General features: G+C 37.0%; 1 protein-coding gene across 1 annotated transcript in view; it reads left to right on the top strand.

The window, feature by feature from the left end:
• The first annotated feature begins 218 nt into the window (after positions 1–218).
• Positions 219–25,903, top strand: part of LOC150095332 (astacin-like metalloprotease toxin 1) — a 30,233-nt gene continuing 4,548 nt past the window's right edge. Inside the window, exons 1-8 of the mRNA XM_090410472.1 lie at positions 219–288; positions 417–449; positions 624–664; positions 1,359–1,434; positions 2,272–2,389; positions 2,653–2,828; positions 9,173–9,397; positions 14,332–14,475. Of these exons, the coding sequence (XP_090266598.1) occupies positions 219–288; positions 417–449; positions 624–664; positions 1,359–1,434; positions 2,272–2,389; positions 2,653–2,828; positions 9,173–9,397; positions 14,332–14,475 (883 nt within the window). The remainder of the gene's footprint in view (positions 289–416; positions 450–623; positions 665–1,358; positions 1,435–2,271; positions 2,390–2,652; positions 2,829–9,172; positions 9,398–14,331; positions 14,476–25,903) is intronic.

The raw sequence follows: 25,903 nt of genomic DNA, 5'->3' as shown, positions 1-25,903 counted from the left end.
TTTTGTTATCTTCACGCATTGAGTTTTTTTTTTTTTTAAAGATTAAATCACTAATAGAAAACATTTCTGCACTTGAAACCAATCGGACACCTGTTGAGACTCACATCCTTCCGATGTTTCTTATCAAATGTGCATTTTCGATCACGTGCTTTGTCTGTTCCTCATTATAATATGGAAGTGGTACCATTAGCCACACATACATCGCTAGCGGTGAGAAAATGTCGGCGAGCATTGCTTTCCTCTTTACCATTGCTATAACATGCATCTACTGCAATGAACTGGAAGATGGTAAATAGTGCATCATGTCAACAGTTGTTGCTATTCTAACTTCATTAATTAAAATAAATTATTTATTATTTAAGTAACTATATTTTTTATTATTTAGACATTTATTATGTTTCTTTCTTTTCTTTCAGACACGTATTTTCGGTCTGTCATGGAAAAACCAGGTGAGTGTAGAAACAGTTCACACTATTGCTTCGTTAAGAAATGCTCGAATAAGTTGCGTCATAATAACATCAGAGTTACATTTTACCGGTAGATGGCATTCATAATTGCTACATAATAAAAAAATAAATTACTAGGATTTTCATTGCAATCAATCAGTTGTTTTTCCCCACCAGGTTTCTTCGAAGGAGATATCAGTGGAATACCACCAGACGCTGTAAGTACTGAACATTTTTTTCATTTACTCTCTGAGCTCGTTCTGACTATTTTAAACCAAACACGAAATATTATTTTTTAAAAAACTTATTAAAGAATATATGCATGAATGCTAAATTCATATACAAAGGGAAAAAAGTTCGTTTTTTCGAATTTACATAAAAAATCACCAAATTATGAATGCAAAGTAGGAGAGGCTTAATGTTGTTTTGCGAATTTAAAAATACTTCTTTGGATATCCAAATCACATTCTGGAATTTTTACTACATTGAAACACGTCTGTAATGCTGCTATGAATTTAGTAAATTTGAATGAGTAAAACTAATTTCTTTAAGGGAAAGAAAGAACTCATTCTGTGATTGTGAGTTTTTTTTTTTTTCAAATTTTTCAGAAAAGGTATTTGAAATGACTAAGATATAGACATTTATACTTATAGAAGAGGACAGTGATTACAGAAAGCAAGTAAGATTACAGAATCTTATTTGCTGATTACAGAATGTTACTTGACAAGTTGAACAAAAATGTCCTTTCTTATAAATACATAAATTACATAAGAAACATGCGTTCTCCGTTTGCTATATCTCCTTTGTTAGCTTAAATATATCCATTAATGAAACAAAGGTAAATATTACGCTTAGTTTGTTTTAATAATTATTTTAAAATGTTATTATTTTTAAAAAATGTTTTGTTTTTAGGACCGAAATGCAATTGTGAACGAATATAAATATTGGCCCAATGCTACTGTTCCATATGCTATTGATAAATCTTTGGGTAAGTAAATATTTATCATCTTTCCTTTAATGTGTTATATCCTCAATGGCTTATCACTGTTCAAGTAACTTGGTTTCATAGGGACCTAATTAATATTATACGGATTACGGTTCTAGACTTGTTTTCCCCCTCCCCCAGATGGTTCCCGAGTTAATTGATCTTTGGTGGAGGCATTTTTCTCTCAGAATCTACGAGTGTTATGGTTTAGGATCTATAGATGGCAGCAGTTATTTGCCGTACTCTTTTTCTTAAGTCTTCAAAAGCATTGGTAGCCATGAGCGATATATCGATGTCAACCGATTTTCTAAAACTAGTTAGGACTAAAGGAGGTCTATCTATGTGGCAAGGAAAAAAGTTAGTAATTTTTATTAGAAGTATTGTGAATGCGATACTAAAAAAGCACTGAGTTAGTCTGTCTTTGGTTGTGGTGTAAGAGTGGTTTGCCGCTGTTGCACCCATTTTTCCCTTGTAAAGATAAAGCTGATGGCGAAAACATTTTGTAGTAGGGTTACATCTCAGTTATATATGCGGAAATTAGATAATTCGTGCAGTTCAATGTGTTGTTGCTTGGGCAAATTTATGTCTCGGGATGGAAGGCTAATAATACCAATCACTGCATCGATATAAAAATAACAACTCTTTACATTTTTCACAGGGTCTATTAAAGAAAAAAAAAAGTGGTTATTTCGAACGCTAATTTATTTTTTTTAATGTGTTCATGCGCACTTGCAAGTTTTAATTATTATTTCAAAATGGCCTTTGTCATTGTTTCACTTGCATTTTATTCTGTGTGTGTGGCTTAAAGGCTAAATAAATCCAGTGATTGTTTCCTTCCAGCTGGTCACAATGATTCCATTCTGGATGCAATGGCTCATATCACGGAATACACCTGTGTGAAATTCAGACGCAAGACTTTCAGAGATAAGAACTATGTACTGTTCAAGTCTGTAGATGGGTTTGTATCATTTTAAGAAAAAAAAACATTCTTTTTTATTTATGAAAATGATAATGAAAATGAACTTTCTCTACAAAAAAAGGCATATCACTTAGTATCTTGAAAATATAGTCTTCAAAGACCTCATACAAATTATGGAAAATGACAACGACTAGATCAAATATTCTAATCTGTTTCGTGGCTATTTTTCAGTGTTAGTCTCCTATTTATGTATGCTTATAAAATTTCTCTTTCAACTTACTGATGTGCATTTTTATTTTCAGATGTAGTTCTCCTCTGGGAATGCAAGGAGGTGAGCAAATTATCTCCCTGGAAGATGGATGTTTCAAGAAAATGTCAATCGTTCACGAAATATGTCATTCGTTGGGATTCGATCACGAACAAAATCGGCCAGACAGAGACGAATACCTCACAATTTACTGGGACAACATTGATTCCCGTAAGTAACAGATAAAATAATATTTTTAATCAGTACATAAAAGTATTGTTCTGCTGGAGGAAAATCACATAAAATCATCTACAAGTGCGTCATGAAATCAATAACAGTCAAGTCCTGACAACTTCTCTATGAAATTACTATTTTCGGAATTATTCAAATATCTAGTATTAAAAAAAAACAAAAAACATTATTTTAATATTTTATAATTATAGTTGGAAACCTTAATACATTTTATTTACTTATCCATAGCTTTATTCTTTCTCTTGTTAAACACAACACAAGTTTGTAGAACAGAATTCAATGTATGCATTGGGAAGGCTAACTTGTTTGAGCAGAAAAGTACGCGTCTGAAAAGTATGTTTAACAGAATGCATCCTACTCAGAACCGGCGCTAGGGTCTTTGCCGCCCACATGCAATTTCTATCTAAGCGCCCCTGTAACGATCCGCGCGTGTGTGGTTCTTTTACGATAATAAAAATTTAAATTATTTGAAATTTCTTAAATAAATTTTGACAGAACAGCCACACATTGGTTCGCTAAATGTAACGAACCGAGGGTGTTGACTAGGCAGGATAATCGTTAAAAACCCGAATATTCAAAAAATTCTCAAAAGTATTAAAGCAAATATTGATAAAGCCACTTCACTTTAATCGTTGCATATAATGATACAGGGATTATAGCCTTCTCACCGACCCGAATCGCTAACAAAATTAAAATGAATTTTAATTAAAGTTAAAATTTATTTGAACTAAAGTTTAAAAAATTCTTGCAATTTTTACAAGTTACTAAATTCTTAGTAACTTGTAAAAAATTTTTAATAATTTTTATAAGTCGAACTATCTTTTAGGAAAATAAAAGAAACTCAAGATAGATGAGAAAATAAGAAAATAATTCATAAATAATTAGAACATTTAATATAAGTATTCAAAAAACAACATCTTTACATAATAACACAAAAATAAAGTAAATTACATAAATATACTTGAAATTTTTTAAATTAAAATTTTAGGGTTTTGATTTCATATTCACAAAATTAGAAATAATGGTCTTAACATCTAATTCCGCACATATATCATTTTCAATAGCTATTAACACCAAACTAGCAAGCTTTTTTTTGTGATAAACTTGTTCTTAAGTAGGTTTTAATCAATTTCAACTTGGAAAAGAAACGTTCACCGCTCGCTACACTGACAGGTAAGGTTAATAGTATTCTTAAAGCAATTGAAAAGTTAGGGAAAGATAAATTATTGGACACAATAAAATTAAGAATATCGAAAGGGTTTTGAATATTTAAATTATTCTTCCGAAAAATATCCCGGAAAGCACATAACTCGTCATATAGTTCTATTGCATTTACGTCTTTATTGTCGCCGTCCTTCAAGAGAATCTCTAAATCGTCACAATTTTTTCGTAAATGTTCGTTATTAATTTGTAGTAATCTATACAAGAAATTTAAATTATCATAATATGTTTTTAGTTGTTCAAAATGTTCTATTAACGAACACACTGCAACGTCTAGAAGTGTACAAAACACATTCACTCTAAATTTATCTTCTGGTGATTGTGGCGTTTCGTCATGATGCTCGTAGTCAAATTGTCGTGTCTTCTTTCGTCGTCGAACTTCCGTACCAGTTTTAAATTCTTGTTCTGCATCCACCTCTTCACTCAGTTCTTTTGCCGTTTTTAGAACTTCTTTAAAATTTGTATCTAATCGATACTCTTGTAAGAATATTTTTAAGTTTTTGATAGATTCTAAAGCAAGTGTAATGTTCATATTTTTGTCTTGAAGCATTTTACTCACAGGTTTTATTCTGTTAAGTAAATCATGCCAAGTTATAAGAGAGAAAATAAATTTGTAGTCCTTTATTTTAGCACATAATGTTTGTGCTTCATGCTGACTTTCCTTCTTAAAATTTTCATTATTTAAAATTTCAAAAAGTGCATCGTAAATTTCTCCTAACTGATATCGTAGAGGGCGGATTGCATTAATTTTACTTCCCCATCGGGTTTCTGATGGCTGTTTCAATGTTAATTTTTTTATGAACTTTAAAAGGATTGCCCATCGTTTGTAAGAGAATGAAAAGAAATTGTATATTTCTTGAAGAGTTGCAAAAAAACTAATTGTATATGCATTCATTTTGGCTGCCTTCGTTAATGATTAAATTTAGAGTATGAGCAGCACATTGCCACGTAAAAAGCTCGAGGATTTTTGTCTTCGACCTCGACCCTCGCATGTCTTCAATAGGAATGTTCCATTTTTCCAGTTGTTCCATTATTGTTGCACATAAACCACGTCCTGTGGAATCTGATATATCTGCAAAACCTAAAACGTTTTCCCTGAGCTTGACAATTCCATTGTCACAGGAAACAAAGCGAATAATAATGGTCATATGTTCTGTTTTACTTGCATCAGGTGTGCAGTCTAAAATTATGGAATAATATTTAGATTTTCGAATTGATAATAAAATTGTATCCCTGATTGCGTTACTTGAAGTTTCCAATATTTCATTTTGACTGTCTTTACTCAAATACTGTACTGTATTGTTTCGTTGTAGGGCCCTTTCTACATGATTTTCCATAACGGGATCAAACTTCGCAAACAGTTGGACTAATTTTAAAAAATTGCCGTTATGCCTTTCATATAATTTATCAGATGATCCGGGAAAAGCTAAATTTCGGCTACCAAGGAATTTTATAATTTCAATCAAGCGTTTTTTTTTTTTTTTTTTTTTTCATTTCATACATGCGTTGAGTCTGGCAATCAATAGTTGTTTTGTTTTTTAAATTTTTATCAAGTTCCTTCCATTTTAAGAAATTTGTCATGTGAGTTAAACTGGTCTCATGTCTATGCAAAGCTGTACTTACATTTCTCCAATCGTTATAACCTTTTACAAGACTACTTGATTCAGTAGGTGCGAAAAGTTGGCAACAAAAGCAAAAAACTGAATTTAAAGTTTCGGAATAAATGAGCCATGTTCTTGACGCGAGCTCCCCGTTTTCCATTTTTCTATTATAATACGTGTCGCCAAATTTACGACTATATGTATCTCTGGGATATATTATATTTTTCTTTTGAGCAGGCCCCATTTCAATTAAAACAACTCGTAATTTTTCATCAATATTTCACCATTCACCTGGATCTTCTAAATTTACAGAGACTAGCAATGTGTTAATTTCGTGTTCAACTACAACTAAATCTTCTCCTAACTGTTTTTCACTTAAATCATGCGCACACGATCATGCTTAAATCATGTTATCTTGTTCAATAGTTGTAATAGTACTTTCATACAAACGAGATGATGTGCACGGTTCTTCAACTCCGATTTCTGATGTATCGAGTTGGTTACAATCTGCATCAGAATATTTTAATATTTTAACAAATTTATTAAGAGCCCCAGTTTGTTTCTTAATATCTGCTTCTTTTGCAGCATGACGCTTACGATTTTGTGCACCGGATAACTTTTTTTTAATTTTTGATTCCATTTCTATTTCATACCCACAAGAAATTATTGCACAACACGACACAGAGACGAATTAATAGTCCGCACTGCGCTACTGTCAGTAGCCTACTGAGATGCGTACCATATGATTGGTTAACTAGCAACAAATGTTTCACTTTAGATAGACTGCAGTAGACACAACATTCTGCAGGCAAGCATTTAGCCTGTTCTCGCTGCAAAATTGTAAACAGCCAGTTGATCAAAGAGGCAGCAATATACTTTTTTTTTTTTTAATTTCTATTCGGTGTATCCGGCCTTATTTATTTTAAAATTGATCATTCTAAGAATTTTTTGTTTTTATGATAAAAACTTTGTTTCTTAAAAATGACCTTATGAACCATGTCCAGGCGGCGGCGCCCGCATGCTCTGCATGCCCGCTTCCGTCGGCCCTGATCCTACTCAACATTTATTTTACGCGATTTCTCTGCATATAAATTAATTTGATATGTTTATAAGTTGTAAATAAATTTAAATATAAACTATACATCAACAGAAATGCAAACCGTAGATATAAACATTAGCGGTCTGGTTGATCGAGTGGTTAGCTTAACCGTACTCGAACCAACATGCCGCAGGTCGAAGTCTCGCCGTGAGCATGAATGTTTGCGATTGCCTTTAGCTGGGAGGTAAATATCTTTCCTTGCAAAAATTAATATTTGGCCTCTAGAGAAGAACTTTCAGATTTAAAAATTAAATTAAAATAAATAAATATAAAATTGATAAAAAAAAAAAAATCCTTAGCTTACCCAAGATATTAACACACCATAGGTCTACAGCCTTTACTAGATGCAACTCACATAAATACGTGACAAGTGTGGAAACAATCCTACAAAAGGTTCGTTTCGTAATCATATTTTTTCACAGAGATATTATTCAGTATCACAGCACTAAAAGTATCCCTACTGACATTAAAATTGAAATCGCTTGACAAAGTGTTTAGTAGAAATTCCAAACTTCAATAAATTTTTTTTTAAAAAAATCTGTCCAGCCAATACAGTTAAAATATGAGTAAGTACCAACGAATGTAGTAAGCCCTTAACGCTTATTGTGAAATGAACTTAAAAAAAAAAAAAGTGGCACAACATAAAAACAACACACGAAACCTCGATACAAAATTACTAACGCTGTATACGCGTATATTCCAGTTGAAGATGTAAACAAATGTGCATACCGCAAATTTACAGGTGTACCCCAAATCTCGCTGGGGTCATTTCTATGTAGTGTAGATTATTCTCATTAAGCTCTTGAAGCACGACTCCAGCACTTTATTTGAGTAAACGTTCAACTTTAAACTACATTTATGCAAAGTTTGAATTTTCCCATTAAACGCCGTTGCCAGTGTTGTCAATGCATGTTCGACCAACCAGATTTATGAGGCTTGATATGTTGGTTATGGTTATAGTGTTCTGAAATAGGTTTTTTTATGATCTTCCCGTGAGCACCATGATAAACACCATGATCAAAGAATTGCATGTAAAATCATTAACAGTTACCTCAACCTCCTCCAAGGGAAGAAGTCGGCAGACCGCTTATCTTTATATTAAAGGTGTTTCTGAACGAATGCCAAAATTTTGTAAGAAACTCCTCCTACCCATTGCACCTTTAAATCCATCAACGAAATCCTATTGAGATTTCTCCATAATGATTTATCCTAGCTGCTACATGAGTGCCTGCTAAGAAAGATTCCATTGCAATGCACACATTTTTTTCAATCTTCTCTTCAGTTCACACTAAAGAACGTTTTTTTTCGGTTTAAAATGTTTTATGCTTTTTTTTTCACTATAGTTGAAACGTATTGTTTCATTTCATTAATAAATAAATACAGATTGCTGAAATATGGCTCCCCTCACCTTCTCATTCAATCGCAAAGATTTACAGAACTTTATGCTTATGGTAGTTCAGATGACAAAATTACCTTAATTATAAGCTTCCCAATATTAACCTTGACCATTCGTCTGTTTTTACGTATATAAATGAAAATTAAAACTAAAATTTAGTTTCAAATACCTGCCACCTGTCCGTTTAGGAATACAACTTGTGCATATTGCATTTCTGTATTACGTTAGCAGACAGAAAGGGCATGAAGTTATAGCGTACATGCATTACCAAAATAAAATAAAATAAAAATCATAATTGCATATATTTATACTAGAAAAGAAATTTGAAACATACGACCTAACATAATACCAACTCAACATAATATGCAACATAAACGTTGTAGTATCACAAAATAGAACGCAGATACAGACAGAGCTTAACTACTAAAAGTCAACAAATATTCAAAATATTATGAATAACCTTTCGGTTTTTTCCCTTCCTATTTATATTTTGTGAATATTTAAGTACATATAATATAATAATATCACACTGCCAAACTTTAAAATCATTATCATCAGATAAATTGAAAACGATATTCTGATTGAAAATGAAATTCTGTTTATATGTCAATAATTTTTTTAAATTTTAATTAGAAAAAGGTTTGAATTCCTTTTGATCGCTATTATTTTTACAATATGTTAAGTGATGTGTTTGTTTAATCAGAAACCAGTTTTTAAAAGAAAATGCTTTGACTGAGACATGACGTCATTTCCGATATGATCGTGTCTCAAAATCGAATTCTTTATTCAGCGACTCATTTTCTCTTCTCACTCATAAAATTACTTACAGAATTTTATTTAGGGTAAGTTTATTTATAATACTTATCGCACATCATAATCGAATATAAAATATCAAGCTATATTCTTAAGTTAATCAAGTAGCTTCATTGAAATGTTACAAATTTTCCTAATTGCTCAAGCAATATGTTTGGTCCTGCTTCATCTAATAACTCTTTTTATCTCCTAGGTAATGCTTATAACTTTGAAAAAAGGCCGTATTATACCACTAACTTACTAGGAGAGGAATTCGATGTTGACTCTATTATGCTTTATGACAATCACGCCTTTGCTAAGAGGAGAAACTTAACTACAATGGAAGCCAAGTCTGGCAAGCCACTGATTCCAGTTTGGGAAAAGCCGAGGCTGAGTGACAGCGATATTAGACGGATCAACAAACTGTACGAATGCTATGGTGAGGCATTTATTTATAGATAACCCAAAAATTTTACATTTTGAGCTTAGGTGATCCGACCAAAGCTAACAATATTATTATTTTGCAATTAATGCGATTATAATACATATTTTTTTTTAGTATAAACAATAACAGAATTTAGAAGGGATTTCAGAATTGACAAAATGCTGCAACAACGTCACTGATCACTTTTGTGAATTCTGGTATCATTTCCATGCTTTTCCACAAAGAAACCGTCGAAAATATTTTGGGAAAAGCTCCAAATTCTCCATCAAAAGTCAGCGCAACTACAAAAACTCAACAATTATACATTGGGTGGTTGTTTTGAATCACAGCCGAAAAAACCTAAGTTCTGATTGCGTGTGTCCATCTGGCCTGTTTACCCATTTCGCAGAATTAAAACCTGATTTTCTGGGAGAAAACAACGGCTAAATCACTTCCAAATGAAAATCTCTTATAAAAGTCCATCGCATCCTAGAGGGGAATTCGAATCTTTCCTAGCTCTAGGAATTCATCCATCTTAGATTGGTTACGAGTAGAAGCTTTTCTTAGATAGGAATCTTTGCAACTAAACGACAGTCATATAGTAAATGTTATACCATATTTGGTGTAATTTATACCAATGGTTCCCAAACGCCTACTAAATTTTTCGCACACAAATAGTAAGTAAAATGGACCCAGCTAATTAATAAAGGAACTGTTAGGTATTTCCGTTGGCCTAGAGACGCAGTGAAAAAAATAAAAAATCCGATACACTAAGGAGCTGCGAACCGAGGAAATTTGGAAACCCCTGATTTATGCAATAAATTCTAGTACTGTATGTAAAATAGTTAAGGAACTTTAACTTCTGCAGAGTGGTGTAACTGTGTTGTTCTTCCCTTTTTTTTACCTAGATATCAAAAATATAATAAATAATAAATTTATAAACAAATAAAAATAATTGATTTGCATAAAGTTCCTGTTTAACTAAAAATGTAGCAAGTGCTTTTTTTTTATGTTGTACAAGGTTTTCGATGGCTTCTATTTCAAAAATCAATTCCTTTATAGGTGTTTTAAATAATAGTAATAATATTATTATTACGTAACACCTCCAGGGAGTGCAAAGAGTCATCGAGGGAGGGTACCTACTCTACAACTCTAGGCCTTCACCAATCCACCACCCGCAACTACCTTCATCATCTACGATTCTACACCAACGCTATCTACTGCTGACCGCCACCATATACTCTACATGTTGTAATGTTATTTTTAATGTTAAATTATACTTGAATGGTATTTAAGAGTTAGGTAGTCAATCTTTTTATGTAAGCTTTTTTCGCTAGCTCTTTTTTTCCTAGATCTTTCTAAATGGAGAACTTTTTTTTTATAGTAAAGGTATTGCTTGGCTTATTCATAATAAACTTAATGGTAAAACTAAATTAGTGTTTGTATCTAATAGCAATTTTCTGTTTGAAAAATGCCTATCTTAGCTCAGTTGTTTTATAACCATCTGAATTATACTGATTATATTTGAAAGATTGGTCTGATTAGTGCATTTACTTCCAAATTAAACGAAATGACTTTAATGGAGCAGCATATGATGGAATTATTATACAAAATGCTTTAACTCTTTCGTTTGCGCAGTAGTAAAAATATGCAGTTCATCGTGCATGCACACTCATGAAATAATATGTTATCTAAATCAATGCTTCCCAAACTTCTGGATGTCAGGGGCCCCTTTGGAAACATTAAAATATTTCACGGCCCCCCTCGAAAAAAATCGTAATATAGACATAAATTATTATAATATTTATTGTATTTATATTCAATACAAAACATACACAGCGAATATTGCAAAAATCAAATGCAAATATTACATTTTTAGCATTTTACATACACATTTGACATGCAACATTATCTTATATTTTTATATAGATAGATTTATTGTACATTTGCAGTAGAAGCACATGAAAAGTAAAACGATTAGTAATAAAGAAAGAATTAAAAACATAAAAGAAGTTTAATAACAATTTAATGTGTTTCAATACTGCTACACCAATATCAGGGGAAATATTTGAAACTGCAATTCTTAAATTTCTGCTTTGAAATGAAACTTATATGAATAATATTCATTAAGAGCCGAAATAGGCATGAAGCAAAATTTGTGAACCTGCACTAATGTGTGATTTTTTTCCATTAAAATATAACAAAAAAGATATAATAAATAATAAAAATGAAATACGTTTCTTTTAAGATAAAAAAATCTACTTAGTCTTAAAAGATTTTAAATTTGTTTTGATTATTTCACAGGCACCCACAACAAAACCTACGGTCCCCAAGGGGGCCGCGATCCACAGTTTGGGAAGCGCTGATCTAAATAGAAGCATTGTAAATCCAGTAGGGCATGAAGCCAGGGTCATTTTAATACTGAAACGATCAGCCAAAACAGTCAAACTAAATGTTGAACAATATTATAGTAGAAACAAATTAATACCCATAAATATATACGACGAGTGTTGAAAAAAAGACCAAACATTTTAAACAGCACACCAACCGACACAGAGAGCTGCGGTTACTGAGCGCATCTAGCGGCAGGTTTTGATAACAAACTGTCATTTGCCCCGTTCTGCTATGAACATTAGTCGTCGAGTTACATCCGCTGAAGTCAGCACGTGCACAAGCTGTTCGTCGGATTAGTGACAAAGTGACAATGAAAGAACTTGAACAACGCGCGCGCGCGTATGTGTGTGAAATTTTGCTGCAAACTTGGTAAAAATTTTACAGAGGCATCTCAATTGCTTAACCAAGCATACGGGGAGGAGCGTATGAACCGAACACACTGCTATGAGTGGTTTAAGCGTTTTAAATAGGGCAAAATCGGTCGGTGACGATCCAGGGCCTGGACGACCTTTCACATACAGACAGACGACGACCATGGTGAAATAGTTCGTGTTGCGATTCGTGTAAATCGTCGTTTAATTGTCTGACGAAGTGGGCATCCGCATAGGATCTTGCCATCAAATTTTGAAAAACTTCAGATGCTTCGCGTCAGTGCAAAATTCGTTGCGTTTGTTGACTGACGATCAGAAAGAGAACCGTGTTGAAATCAGTCGGGAACTGCTTGCCAATGCAAATGGTAATGAAAACTTTCTTAAAAACATCATAACAGGAAATGAGACGTGAACCATGGCGCAATCGTCGCAGTGGGTGGGGAAAGCGTCTCCTCGTCCAAAAAAAAGCACGAATGAGTCGGTCAAAGATCAAAGTGATGTTGGTTGTGTTTTTTGATTGGAAAGGCATTGTCCATTATGGATTTGTACCACGTGGTCAGATGGTAAACAAAGTTGTACCAGGAAGTGCTAGCTCATTTGAGGGATGTTGTGTGCAGGAAGAGGTCTGAAATGTAGGAAAACCAGACTTGGATGTTGCGTCACACCAATGCGTCAGCTCACTCATCCTCTGCAGTTATATATGGCAGAACATCAGATATCCATTGTACCCATCCACCCAATTCTCCGGACTTAGCCCCATCAGACTTTTCCCTGTTTCCCAAACTTAAAATCACTTTGAAAGGACGTCGTTTCCAAACTATAGAGGGGATTCAGGAAAATGCGATAAGAGAACTGCGCGCCATCACAGAAAGTACATTCCAGGAAGCATTCCAACGATGGAAGAAACGTTAGGAACGGTATTGCCAGTAGATGGGGCTACTCTGAATGGAACAATGCTTAAAATGTTGTAAAAATATAAGCAATAAATCTTTACAGCAAACGTTCGGTCATTTTTTGAACACGCCTTGTATGTTGAGTTATACTAGGGGCTTCTGAAAAGTAAGGTAACTTTTTTTATTAATAATGGTGAAAAGGGAATGAAATAAAAAAAGGTGGGCAGATAGAACCATTCATAACTTTCAAAAAGACTGCCACTGGAGTGTGGCGATACTTTCGCCTCAATTAATTCTAGTTACAAGATGGCGGTTACCATGGTCCAAAAGGTGTCCTTGAAGTTATTCGTTTTTTTTCTTGAAATAAATGGGGCTTCACCAAGTGACATTCGCTGTGAACTGGTTGTTGTGTATGCAAAAAAAAGTGATGTCAAAGAAGCAGGTGTGTTTCTAGGCTCATCCGCATGCGTGTTGCCTTGTACTACACGGATGAGTCTAGAAAATCTGTTGCGATACAGCGACAAAGGCGAGGATTTTCTCGCTTGCATAGTCACAGGAAACGGAACTTGAATTTTAACCCGGAGAGCAAACAAGACTTGGAACCGTCCACAACCACCTGTACGCAAGAAAATTTACAACTGTTCCTACTGTTCGAAAAGTCATGGCCACGGTGTTCTGGAATCGCTAAAGCGTTATGTTAGTGAGTGGGCTTCTTGCCGAAGGGAGGAACAATTAATGCAGAACTTTACTGTTCAAAGTTGAACAAACTGAAAGTCAGTATTTGACGCAAACGACCAGGACTCGTGACAAACCGCGTGCTTTTCGTAGATGACAATGCTACTTCACACGGTGCATACTACTCTAGAGTGGTTGTGCTGTAATCGTCGGTAAACTATCCCACCCACACCCCTACAAACCACACTTAGCGCTTTCCGACTTCTATTTGTTGCCCTCCCCCTCAAGAAACACCTTTCTGGAAGGCATTTCGCTACAGATGAGGAAGTTAATCACGTGGCGTGATGTCAGTTGCTTGGTGATGCCACGGAGTAGTACTGGTATTGATACTGATAAGCTGATCTATCGTCAAGATAGATGCATCAATAAATTTGAAGACCTCGTGGAGAAGTAGTGCATGTTCACTTATATCTTGGTGTATAATTTCAACTTCCTATTATTAAACCTCCTTGAGAAAAAAAAAGTATTACTTTAATTTTTTTTAAACCCCATATTTAATCTTGTAATTCAGTAAAGTAATTTAATAGATGATTGTATTTTTATTTATTTTATTCAGGAGGCGTACGTCCTCCAGCTCCTGAAATGCCAGATCTAACTTGCGACTTCGACGAGTCCTTGTGCGACTTTACATCTGAAGATGACGACGATGAAAACCAAGTAGCGTGGTCATGGGGAGAAGGCGTTCTAGGTGGGAAAACAGGTAATTATGTTTCATTATAAATTAAACTAGAGGAGAAATAGTTTTGTTTGAAAAACCAAAAGTTTGAACGTGAAGTATCTTTGCGACTAAGTATCTTATGTACAGAGGCAGTTTAGTTCATATAAAATTACCTCAATATCCCATAATTGCCCAGCACCCTTCTTTTCAGACATAGCATGATTGAAAGGGTCACAGTGATTATAATTTGCTAAGCTTAGTTTACTTTCTGACTAAGCCAAAAAAAAAAAAAACTTACAGCAGTGCTACCACCATCAATCCATGTTTTTTTTTTTTTTTTTTAAATCAACTTGAGAAGTTCGAACACTAAAGTTTTGCGTACCATCACACATTTTCGCATTATTAACAATATTGGATTGGAGAAAACAGGAAAAGAGGGAATATTCGAGAAGTATGTTCCATCAATTTTGAGGACAGAAGTGATCCCCCCCCACACACTTTTTTTTTCCTCTTCAAACTACCTTCTGTCATTCTAAATGGTTACTAATCAAATTGTCAGTCTTCTTAGAAGCAATTAAATAAGAGTTTCTTAGAATTATGCTAAAAGAAGATGTATCTGCTTCTTGTTTGTCAATTTACACGAAGTAGAAGTAACACCATCGCGGAAAATTACCAATAATTACAATTTGTAACAAGCCAAAAGGCTATTTTACCGGCGACATAAGTTAAGTTTAAAGGAGATGGTAAATCCCGTATTATTCTCCAGCCGGGTACGAAACTCGGATCGAAATCCTAGAGTTTCATGCCGAAAAAACTATCGGCGAGCCCAAATGTAAGTTATCACTTGGGTAGTACAACACCAGGGCAACTCGGAGCAAAGGTAGAGGCAAGCTCCGTCACTTAATATTCTCTCATAATGTAAAACACAGCTTCTAGGAGATGTATTATTACATTATGAGAAGAGGTCACTACCCAGACCGGTTTCAACCCCATGAATAAGTAAAGCCATCTCGAAAACGGACGATCCCTAGACCACTCAATAGTGGGCGAAAGACCGTCCATCTTAGCGTTGGCTCCACTCAGTGATGGCCTTCCACCACCCACCACCACCACCACCGAGCAGAACCGCTCATATTCCGAATAAAAGCATTCACTGATAAAGCCCCTCACCGGGCCGGGCCAGAAAACACTTTCCCCGGAGACTCAAAGTGCTCCCTTAAGGCAAAAAACCTTAAGAGAGCGAACTCATAATACCCCCCACCAGTTTCGACCTTTATTGAGGTCTTCATCAGTGGGGGCCAGGCTTCAACCCTTTTTGAGGTCTCATCAGTGAGTAGGTAGAATGGGAGTTCATGTCTTTCATCATCGGCCTTTGGAGTATAAAAGATTGCTGAGATTCAGCTGGTAGTAAGAGGGGAAGAGAGCGAAAAGGTAGAGTATGATAGTAGGAGGTAGTAAAGAGGCCTCAGTCAACCTGTTTAGCTGTATAACCCAGAGGTTGTGGCTAAAAGGTCTGTGAACATCTCCTTGCACCTATTCTTTAAAAAAAAAAAACTTTGAAATAAACTTTTCTTATATGCGTTCGTAAAATACTTAATTAAAAAATTAACAATTTAACTAACCAAGTGTCTATGGAGGTCCTCTCCTAACACCTGTTTTAGTATAAAACTTAAGCCGGATTTTTTATTTTTTCCGAAAAAAAATAAAAAAAGAAGGCTACAGGAGTCAAAAGGTAAAATTACTGCGGGAATGAAAGCATTTCTGCGTGAATTAGAGCATAAAAAAAGTTACGAACGTTTTTTTTTTTTTTTAATATATATATAAAAGAAGCAGTAAAGAACTGGCCAACCTTACACCACAGGGAAAACAAGATTTGGGAGAAGAATCTGGCCCGAGAGATGCCGCTCCCAAGGAGCAGCACCGCCTCGCAGTAAGCCTTCGCAGCCCGGGTTCTCAGATCTGCCCCCCCCTCCTATATGAACTGTAAGACCCCATGAAGAAAGAAAAAGAAAAACAGATGTTACTTTTTAAAGGAACAGACACGGTATGATTAGGCCCTGTCTCAGGACACAGAAGATAGGAGGTTTGCACCATTTATTTACAAACCTCCCGTACCCTAGTATATGCCTTTCTTGTGCGAAAACCCTAGGGAGGTAGAAATAGATCCCGCTGAGTATTTTGGCTTGTATTATGTTTTCGTCGCTGATTTGGGACTTTTTCCGCACTTTCCAGATGTGATACTTGATTACATTGATGAGGAAAAATGTAAATTTCTGAATTTTCTTGACTGGTGGGGGAAATTGCAGGTACAAGACCTCCTCTAGTGTAAGCGGCTGGATTCCCAGTACTGCACTTAATCTCTGCCAGACATGTCGGGCGAGGGGGGGGTGGGGCTCAAGTAAAAGAAATGTCCCACCGTTTCAACGCTCTGGCAGACGTCGCAGAAGGGGTCGCACGGTCTTGAATTGTATCGGGACATAACCAGTTTCACCGGTAGCTGACCATAGGCTATTCGCCATGCCAGGTCGTGGTGAAATGGCTGTCCTCAGCTATTTCTGATATTTTGAAATAGCATTTCCATGTTAGTTTCTATATTTGGCGTATCACATCTGGAAAGTTGAAAGAATCCCCAATATCTTGCTTGTATCTTTAATTTTAGGATTCCCCTCCCTTCGGTTTTAAATTTTTTAAGCTGTTGGCATAGTGGGTAATACCATTCTAGCACAACCTCTGCGCTGGGATCAGCATGTCCCGTGGTCCCGAAGTAGGGGAGAAAATACCCAAGAAAGTATTTAATTAGGGATTCTGAAATATGGTTAGATTTTAAGGCCTTCCCTATGGTTTTGAGAGTGTTTGCATAGAATAGGCAGTTTAATTTCGGAAGTGAGAAACCCCCTTCATTGGTTTTGAGATTTAGATATTCTTTTTTAACCTCATGCCTTCTTCCGTTCCAAAAAAAAAAAATAAATAAATCTATTAGTATTTTGTAAAGTTGATTCTCTTGGGTTTTTTTTATATTAGTTAGATTTATTGTATGTATTAGCATGGGGATTATTACTGTTTTTATTATTACTGTTCTTCCGTAGAAGGAGAAATAATTGGGTTTAAATGGTTTTAGTTTCTTTTCGCACTCTTCCCGCAGTTTCTTAACAGGCAGTACCGGGTTCGCCGTGAATGGGACGCCTAGTACTGTTAGGGGCTGAGTTTGCGGGACTAAACCATAGGGAAGGTTATTTCTATGGAAATTTCCAAAAATTTAAATTTTTGTCTTTGAAGTATTAACGCGAAGACCACTGGCCATGCTGAATTTTTGCAAAATGCCGAAATAAATGTAGATTGACTCAGAGTCTCTGAGCGTCGCCACTACATCATCAGCATATGCTAAAATTTTGCTCTGTCTGGAGACTAGGGGTAACGGTATTTCTCTAACTGCAGGGGAGCTATCTATTTTTCTTATGAGGGGTTCTAACGAGAGTGAGAAGAGGAGAGGGCTTAGTGGGCAGCCCTGTCTTATCCCCTTTTTAATAGGAACGGGTTCCGAGAGGAACCCATTGATAGCTATTTGGGTGGAGGCCTCTGCGTAGATGTTTTTGATTGTTTGCTGAAGCTTCCACTCCACACCTATTTTCTGAAGGATGTCCTGCAAGTACGTGTGTCTGACGCTGTCGAACACCTTTTCCAGATCCGTAGAGAGAAGTGCCAAAGGATAATTTTTGTTTTTGGCCAGACGGATTAGATCTCTTAAGAAAAAGAGATTTAATTCCATCGATCTACTCAGTATTCCGTAAACCTGGGAGCTTGTTATGATTCTTTCTATACCGCATTTGATGCAGCTGCAAATAATTTTTGCAAATATTTTGTAATCCGAATTAGTTAGGGAGATCGGTCGCCAGCTATCTGCCAAGGTGCGATCCCCATCTTTCTTTGGGATAAAAATTGTGTAGCTTTTAACGAATTCCTCGGGGATATTTCCCGAAGTGAGGAATTCGTGAAATATTTTTACTAAAACTAGTAGTACGTAGTCCCAGATAGATCGGTAGAATTCTATCCCTAACCCGTCTAACCATGGGGTTTTCCTTGCCTTCATTGTTTTTCAGGCTTTTTTAATTTCCTCAGCAGTTATCGGTCTGTCATGCAGAGCGCTAAGGTGCTCGGGAATACGTGCGATGTCCCACTCACTGAAAAACATCTGCGCTCTGCTGATCAGAAAAAGCGCCGAGGTACTGCTGATGGAAACAGCGAAGTATTTCAGGGGTTGATTTTAGCAGTTGGCCATTCTCTTGGATCTGGTAAACCGTTTGCTCGTCATTTGCCGCCACCCGTTGTTGATTATAGAAAGCGGCGGAAGGTGTTTCCAAATATCTGAGATAGAGTCTCGCTCGAAAATCGAGGTCCTCGACTCTACTCTGCCGCTCTTGCTGTAGCTCGGTTTCTACCTGTCTGATAAGATAGCTACAGGGAATTCCTTTCCATTCGTTGGTGCGGTACCAGCTGAGCTCCCTATAGAGATCCTTCAGACGTTGTCTCTGTTGGTGTGCCCTTTCACACCTACGCCGCTGAAAGAATTCCCTTGCCTGCGACTTGAACTGTAGCCAGGTTTCCCAGTCCCAGTTAGTGTCTCTCCATTCGTTACAGAGGTTCTGTAGCTTATCGCTAAAAAGACTGTGGAAATTGGGAGGGAGCCTCCAAGGATCTCTGGCTGTTCCTATTATTTCTGGTATCCTTATTTTTAATAGTACCATTTTGTTGTCTGTTAACAGACCTCTCACAGAGATATGACGTATCCCAAGAACATGTGGTTCTAAAAACTGGGAAATTATTTTCTGCTGGATTTGGGCTGCTGGCTTTTGTCCTTTTATTTTCTTCCGTGTCCGAGTCTCTCGTGCGTTTTGCGGCACTGTTTGCTTCCATTTTTTCTTCTCTTGTTTCTGTTTTTACTAGTAGGGGTTTCTACCTTTGCGGAGCGCTTCTTCTTTTCTGTTTTTCTTGGTGTGGTTTGTTTCAACAGTTTTGGATCTGCTGTCAACATCGTGTCAGGTGGTGGCTGTACGGATGGAGCTGCTTTTTGCTCTGCCATCTCAGGGTTTCCCGTAGGTGTTGCCGAGACAGGGGTTATATTCCCTCCTATTCTTCCCGCATGTGTTCTTTGCGGGCATGCATCTACTTTGTGTTTTGTGTCCCCGCATTTTAAACATGATTGATCCCATTGATCCAGACCGTGTCCTGCTGTTAAGCAGTTTTGGCATTTTCCTTTGGAGCAGTCTGCCCCCATATGTTCGAAGGATCCACATCTGAAGCACTGCTTCTTGACACCAGGATAATTGATCATTACCCTGGCTGAACCGATAAAGACGAAGTTGGGAACGGGTGTTTTCATCTCCATGGAGACGTATACCACCCCCGACTTCCATTCTGGGAAGTCACTGTCCTGCATTATTCTAACTTCTTTAACTGTTCCCCATTTGGAAAAAAGATTCTTAATTAGAGCATCCCCGCTTTCTAAATATTCGACTGGGAATCTGTCTATTCTGATCGTTTTTAACATACTTCCTATTATAGTAGGGAGGTATTTTTGTCCTTCGCATTGAACTCCTAAAGAGAGTTTTCTCTCGTTGCTTCGTCTTTTACAACGACCTGGAACCTCCCTCCCCCGTACGGGGTAAATCCGAATATATTATTAATCCCTACAGTATCTATTAAAGCTTTCGCGAAGTCCGCTTTTTGGATGTTAGATTTTACCTCGAAACCGAGGGTTTTCACTCTAGGTAAGAAGGAAGTCATATCAGAAAGTTCAGAATATCCTTGTTATAATTTCCCGAAAAAAAAGGAAGGAACCAATGGGCCTTCCAGGAAAAAAAAAAAAAAAAGAGAAATGCCAAGCGTTCCCCGTCCGCAGAAATTTCCTACTAACAGGCGGTAGACTGACAGACAGGCACCAGGCAAGATCCAAAATACCAGAGAAAAACAAGGAAAATAACAAGATAGGGGTTTTACCAAGTTGACTTGCAGGTATCATGCAGCAGGACTCGCACAGGATCTTCAGGCTCTCGATCTCGGGAAAAAAACAGCAGCTGGACTTCGAACTTGAAAGTAGACGAGTAGGTAGACCTGGAATATCAAGGTTTTAAGTGAACCGAACTTACATATACCTCGACTAACGAATTGCTAAACTGGTGTACTTATATATTGTTATTACTACTATAACAAGCCAAAAGGCCATTTTATCGGTGACATAAGTTAAGTTTAAGGAAGATGGTAAATCCCGTATTATTCTACAGCCGGGTACGAAACTCGGATCGAAATCCTAGAGTTTCATGCCGAAAAAGCTATCGGCGAGCCCAGGTGTAAGTGTAGGTCTGGGTAGTGACCTCTTCTCATAATGTAAAACAGTAATAATACATCTCCTAGGAGCTGCGTTTTACATTATGAGAGAATATTAAGGACAGTGACGGAGCTTGCCTCTACCTTTGCTCCGAGTTGCCCTGGTGTTGTACTACCCAAGTGATTACTTACACTTGGGCTCGCCGATAGTTTTTTCGGCATGAAACTCTAGGATTTCGATCCGAATTTCGTACCCGGCTGTAGAATAATACGGGATTTACCATCTCCCTTAAACTTGATTACAATTTGTGTTGTGTCTGCAAATGAAAGCAGTAGTGGTTGGAATCAACCATATTTTGGCATGTTTTGCTGTTTAGGAAATAGCATTGAGATGAAGCCTTGATCCTGAAAGTGATGTCGACAATTACAGGATCAGGTCTTCAAAGAATGGTAGCTTTCTTACATTGCATTCATTAGGCAAGATAAACACATGGAATGTTGTTACCGTTTATGAACTGGCTCCATCAATGATGCATCGGAGAAGAAAAAAAGCCTAGCAAGGACTACGAAACTTGAAGGCTGTGTTTAATCGTTTCAAACAAACAGTTAATGTAAAACGCTACTGCTCTAAAAGAGGCATTTTTGAATAATGAACCCATATTTTTAATATGAATCGGACTCTCAAAAGGATGTAAATCTAGTGCGTTATTACCGTGATGGGCTGATGTTAGAGCATCCGGAACTCTTCACTAGAGAGCACAGACCAACTTTTACCAACAATGAATAGGACAGGATAGTAGCTTCACACCAGGTAATATAAATCATTTAACACCTACGACATTCACGAAAATCCATGCCCAGTATGGGATTTGAACAACATGCATGCTGGTTAAAGAGAGGCAGCGCTATCTCCACTCCGCAAACCAGGAACTTACCTAAATGGAACTATTAATCACTGTACATCTGTCTACCCCTCTCCCCCCCCCTTCCTCAAAGGGATGTCTGGAGCTGGAATTAAGTTCTCGATTGATTTGGGTAAAATGTAGCTATACGATTGATTATATATTATATTATAAGAAAGCCCTTTAAGTACGTTAAAATAAAAACTTTGTTGTCAATTTTTCTGAACATTCGTGCATGAAATGAAAGTGATTGTTTTCTGTAAATGCTTCTCGACACTCATTAACCACCTTACCGACCATTATGGATAAAATACGCATCCTCATATGCTTCGTATCCATCATATATTTCAATGTAATATCAAATGTATTACAATTTTAATATGCACTTCTCATCCATGATAATCTTTGACGTCTATAGACTTCTTGGCCGGTAGCGTGGAAAACAAAAATTACTGAAACCCAGCTATAGTTACGCCCAGTGGCGGCTCGTGGCTTGAAATCGTGAGGATGCTGCAACTTTCGAAATATACATACACACTGTAAGTACAGTGTATACGTGTTTGAATAAACTCAAAATTATGATAATTTTTTTTTAAAAAATTAAACATGAAAAAAAAAAAAACATTATCGATAAAATTATACAGCTTGGTATAATTCAAAATTACTTAAAAATGAAATCTATTCTTCTTGTTTTGTTTCATGAAAAAATATTGTTTATTATCGATTAAATAAGTTTAATATAATTCAAAATTAATTAAAAATAAAATCCATTATCATAACCCCAATAATGTTCTAAAATAAAAACTATAACAAATGTTATGTCTTTAATTGTAATGTCCAAATATTTAAAGAGACGGAGTAAACGCGATAACTCTCTACTACTACCGCAAACTGCATATAAACAGTGGAACTGCGCGACGGACAGTGACGGAATTTTAGTAATTTCTTTCTATAAGCTGGTGTGAACTTGTTTGGCGCGTATTTTTCACCTAGTTTTCAAGATGGTTAGGCGTGTGTCATCTCATAGAGAATGAGTGGAGGGTGGGATAGATTTTGATGTGAACGGACGTATTATTTCAGACTGAGCCTGATTAGTTTGTTTACAAGGTTTTTCATGAAACGCGCATTGCACTGGCGCAGACACAGTTTGTTTCCTACTGTCTCCCCCTCTGCATGAAACATGCAAGAGGTCTAATGGCCGGCAGGCCCCACCCGCAATGAGGTAGGATTTCAATCTGTGGCCAAGTGATTTCGTGACACTCCTTTTCCCTATCATAGGACAGCTAGTTGTATTTTATTGCTGGTGGACACCTAAGAGTGTCTGTGGGATTTGCTAGTGGATCCTCAAAAGTCCACAGGATTATCTTTAACCTGCTCGGGACACCTGAGCAATCTCTTCTCTTTCTCCATCGGTGTCTTAACACATTTCTAAATTCTTTTCATGGCAAAACTTCTGAATGAGGCCAAATTCGAGGAAGTATACATGGAATTCCTGAGACTAGGAAAGCTGCTGAGTAAGGTCAGGAAAAGTCAAGCTCTTTGACACATTCCACCCACAGCAGTCACAGAGGACAATATGGATGACATAAGTGAAGAGCCCATAACTCTGACGCGATCAGATTTTGCACACTCCCCAAGTATGAAAGATGCTACATTCCAACATCCCAAAACAGCAGTTATCATACTTTGGAAACAGATACGGAGTTCCAAATGGTCAAAAAAAGAGGAAAATCTCCACCAATCTGGAAGAATCCCAAAACAACAGGGATAAACGCACTCAATGGTCCTAAAGAAAAGAGACCACCAGTCATATTAAGGGATAAGGAAAAATGGATCCCTGTCTCGTCAGCCCTCAGAAAACAAAACATCTCATTCTCTTGGGCCAAAAACTCAGATGAGGGAGTTAAAATACAACCCGCTACTGTCATGGATTACAGACAGATGAACATATTTATGGACAATGCTAACGTCCCATATCCCACCTTCACTTTATCCAGCGAAAAGAACCTGAAGGTAGTTCTATGCAGGATAGCTGAAGGCATCACTCCTGAAGATGTGAACACTGATCTCTCCAGACAAGGCCTGTCCCCAGTAAAAGTAAGCAGGATGCGCAGAGCTGATAAAAGACCAATTCTTTTGGTGCTGGTGGAAATAGGCAACACACAAAAGCAGATCTGTGAACTGATAGTGGTATGCAGACTCAAGATTTCAACTGAGCCTCTTAGGAAAAGAGCATCTGCAGGTCAGTGTCATAAATGTCAAAGGTTTGGACATGCCCAAAAATTATGTAAGGCAGCCTTCAGGTGCTTGAAGTGCCGCGAGGGACACCAAGCCACGCACAAATCCAGCATGCTGTGCAAACTGCAGAGGACCTCACCCCACCAACTACAAGGGATGCCTTTCCAATCCAAAAAATCGAGGATCAACAAAAGTCAATCTTGCTCCTCCACGTAACAACGTTTTAAGCAACCAAAAAGATCGTCCTCCAGTCCGAAACACCTCGCCTTCAACCTCACAGGAAGGAACAACCATGACCAAAACATATGCTGAGGCTGCAAGAACTAAGCCTTCTACATCTCTCCAGCTAGAAAGCTCCAACATAACATCCGTTTTAACAGCCTCACTTGCCACCATTCTGCAGGAATTCAGCAAGACATGCCCCTCATCGTCTTCCAGAAAGAGATTCCTGCAAGGCACTCAAAACATTATAACAGCCATCTGTCCTGAGTAATAAATTCAAACCAAAAATCCGTGGATACACTATTTACAGAAAGGACAGAATTGGCATAAGAGGTGGAGGCACAGCCATATATATTAAGAATTATTTGAATCATAATACAATAGATAAGCTCCAAACAGTAAACCTGGAGGTGACCGGTGTGGAAGTACATACCTTCAATGCTGGGAGTCTCAAGATCTATGCTGCTTATAACCCGCCGAGCATTCCTCTGCTGACAACAGATCTTGACTTCATACTTGGTCCAAATGACTCCATAATAATAGCAGGAGATCTCAACTCAAAACACACAGCTTGGTACAGCTCATCAACTAACACCAAAGGCCGCACACTTTTCAACTTTATAATACTCAACTCTGTTATTTGTGGCCGGCCCTACCGAGTCCACCCACTTCAGCCCTTCAGGTAGCTCCGATGTACTAGACATTGTCATCTTAAAAAATGTAAGATACCAATTCAAATTGGAATCAGTCAACGAATTATCTTCTGACCACAGTCCCATATTGCTTAACCTAGGTTCATCAGATCAATTCTCTCCTCTGCACACATTCATACCATGGGACAAGTTAGCCAAGGTTCTTCCCGATCATATTGGTCCGGTGCCCAACATCAGTAAAAAGGAAGAGATTAACACAACAGTAAATAACTTAACCATACAAATTCAGAAAGCAATAGAATCAGTAAGACAATCCACTGTCTTCCACCCAACCAACTGTATCCCTGAAGAAATCATGGAGATAATCAGAGCAGAGCCAGAAAGAGATACCACAATACCAGTGCCCCACAAGATAAAACAGTATATGAACAATCTAAACAGGCAGGTCCGGGAAGCTCTTCAAAAACACAGAAACCATCAATGGGAAACCAAATTGACTGACTAACATCAATACAGAAGATCATTCTGTATGGAAATTCTTAAGAGCAATCCGCACCAAAAAGCAACTCATACCCCTATACGAACCAAGAAAGGGACAGTTCACAAAGATGAAGAGAAAGCCAAAGCACTAGTAGATAACCTAGAATCTCAGTGCAATCCATCTTATACAAATCTAAATAGCAACCTTATGTATAAGATTCATCGACATGTTAGGACAACCTTAAGACAGAACACTGTTAACTCCGAACATATCACTCCTATAAATCCGGCAGAAATGATAAATATCATCTCCTATCTAAACAGTAAAAAAGCTCCAGGACCGGATGGCATAACTAACAGAATATTAAAACTACTTCCAAGAAAGGCCATAGTCCATTTCGTCAACATTACAAATCTTTAGATTCCAGCATTTCCCTACTACATGGAAAACAGCCACCATCATACCATTGAAGAAGCCAGGAAAAACTCCTCACCTTCCCGAAAGCTACAGACCCATAAGCCTATTGTTCAGTCTTGGAAAGGTGACAGAGAAAGTGATCCTCTCAAGATTCCAAGCAGAAACAGATGTTAGGAATTTTACCTAATGAACAATTCGGCTTCGTAAGGCCCATAGTACAGCTCAGCAAGTGCACC

The sequence above is a fragment of the Typopeltis vanoorti genome, chromosome 20 (assembly GCF_054136105.1).
Source record: "Typopeltis vanoorti isolate ZY-2024b chromosome 20, IOZ_Tvanoo_1.0, whole genome shotgun sequence".
NCBI lineage: Eukaryota > Metazoa > Arthropoda > Arachnida > Uropygi > Thelyphonidae > Typopeltis > Typopeltis vanoorti.
Note: the sequence above shows the minus strand (reverse complement) of the source record. Positions and strands in the feature narration are given on the sequence as shown.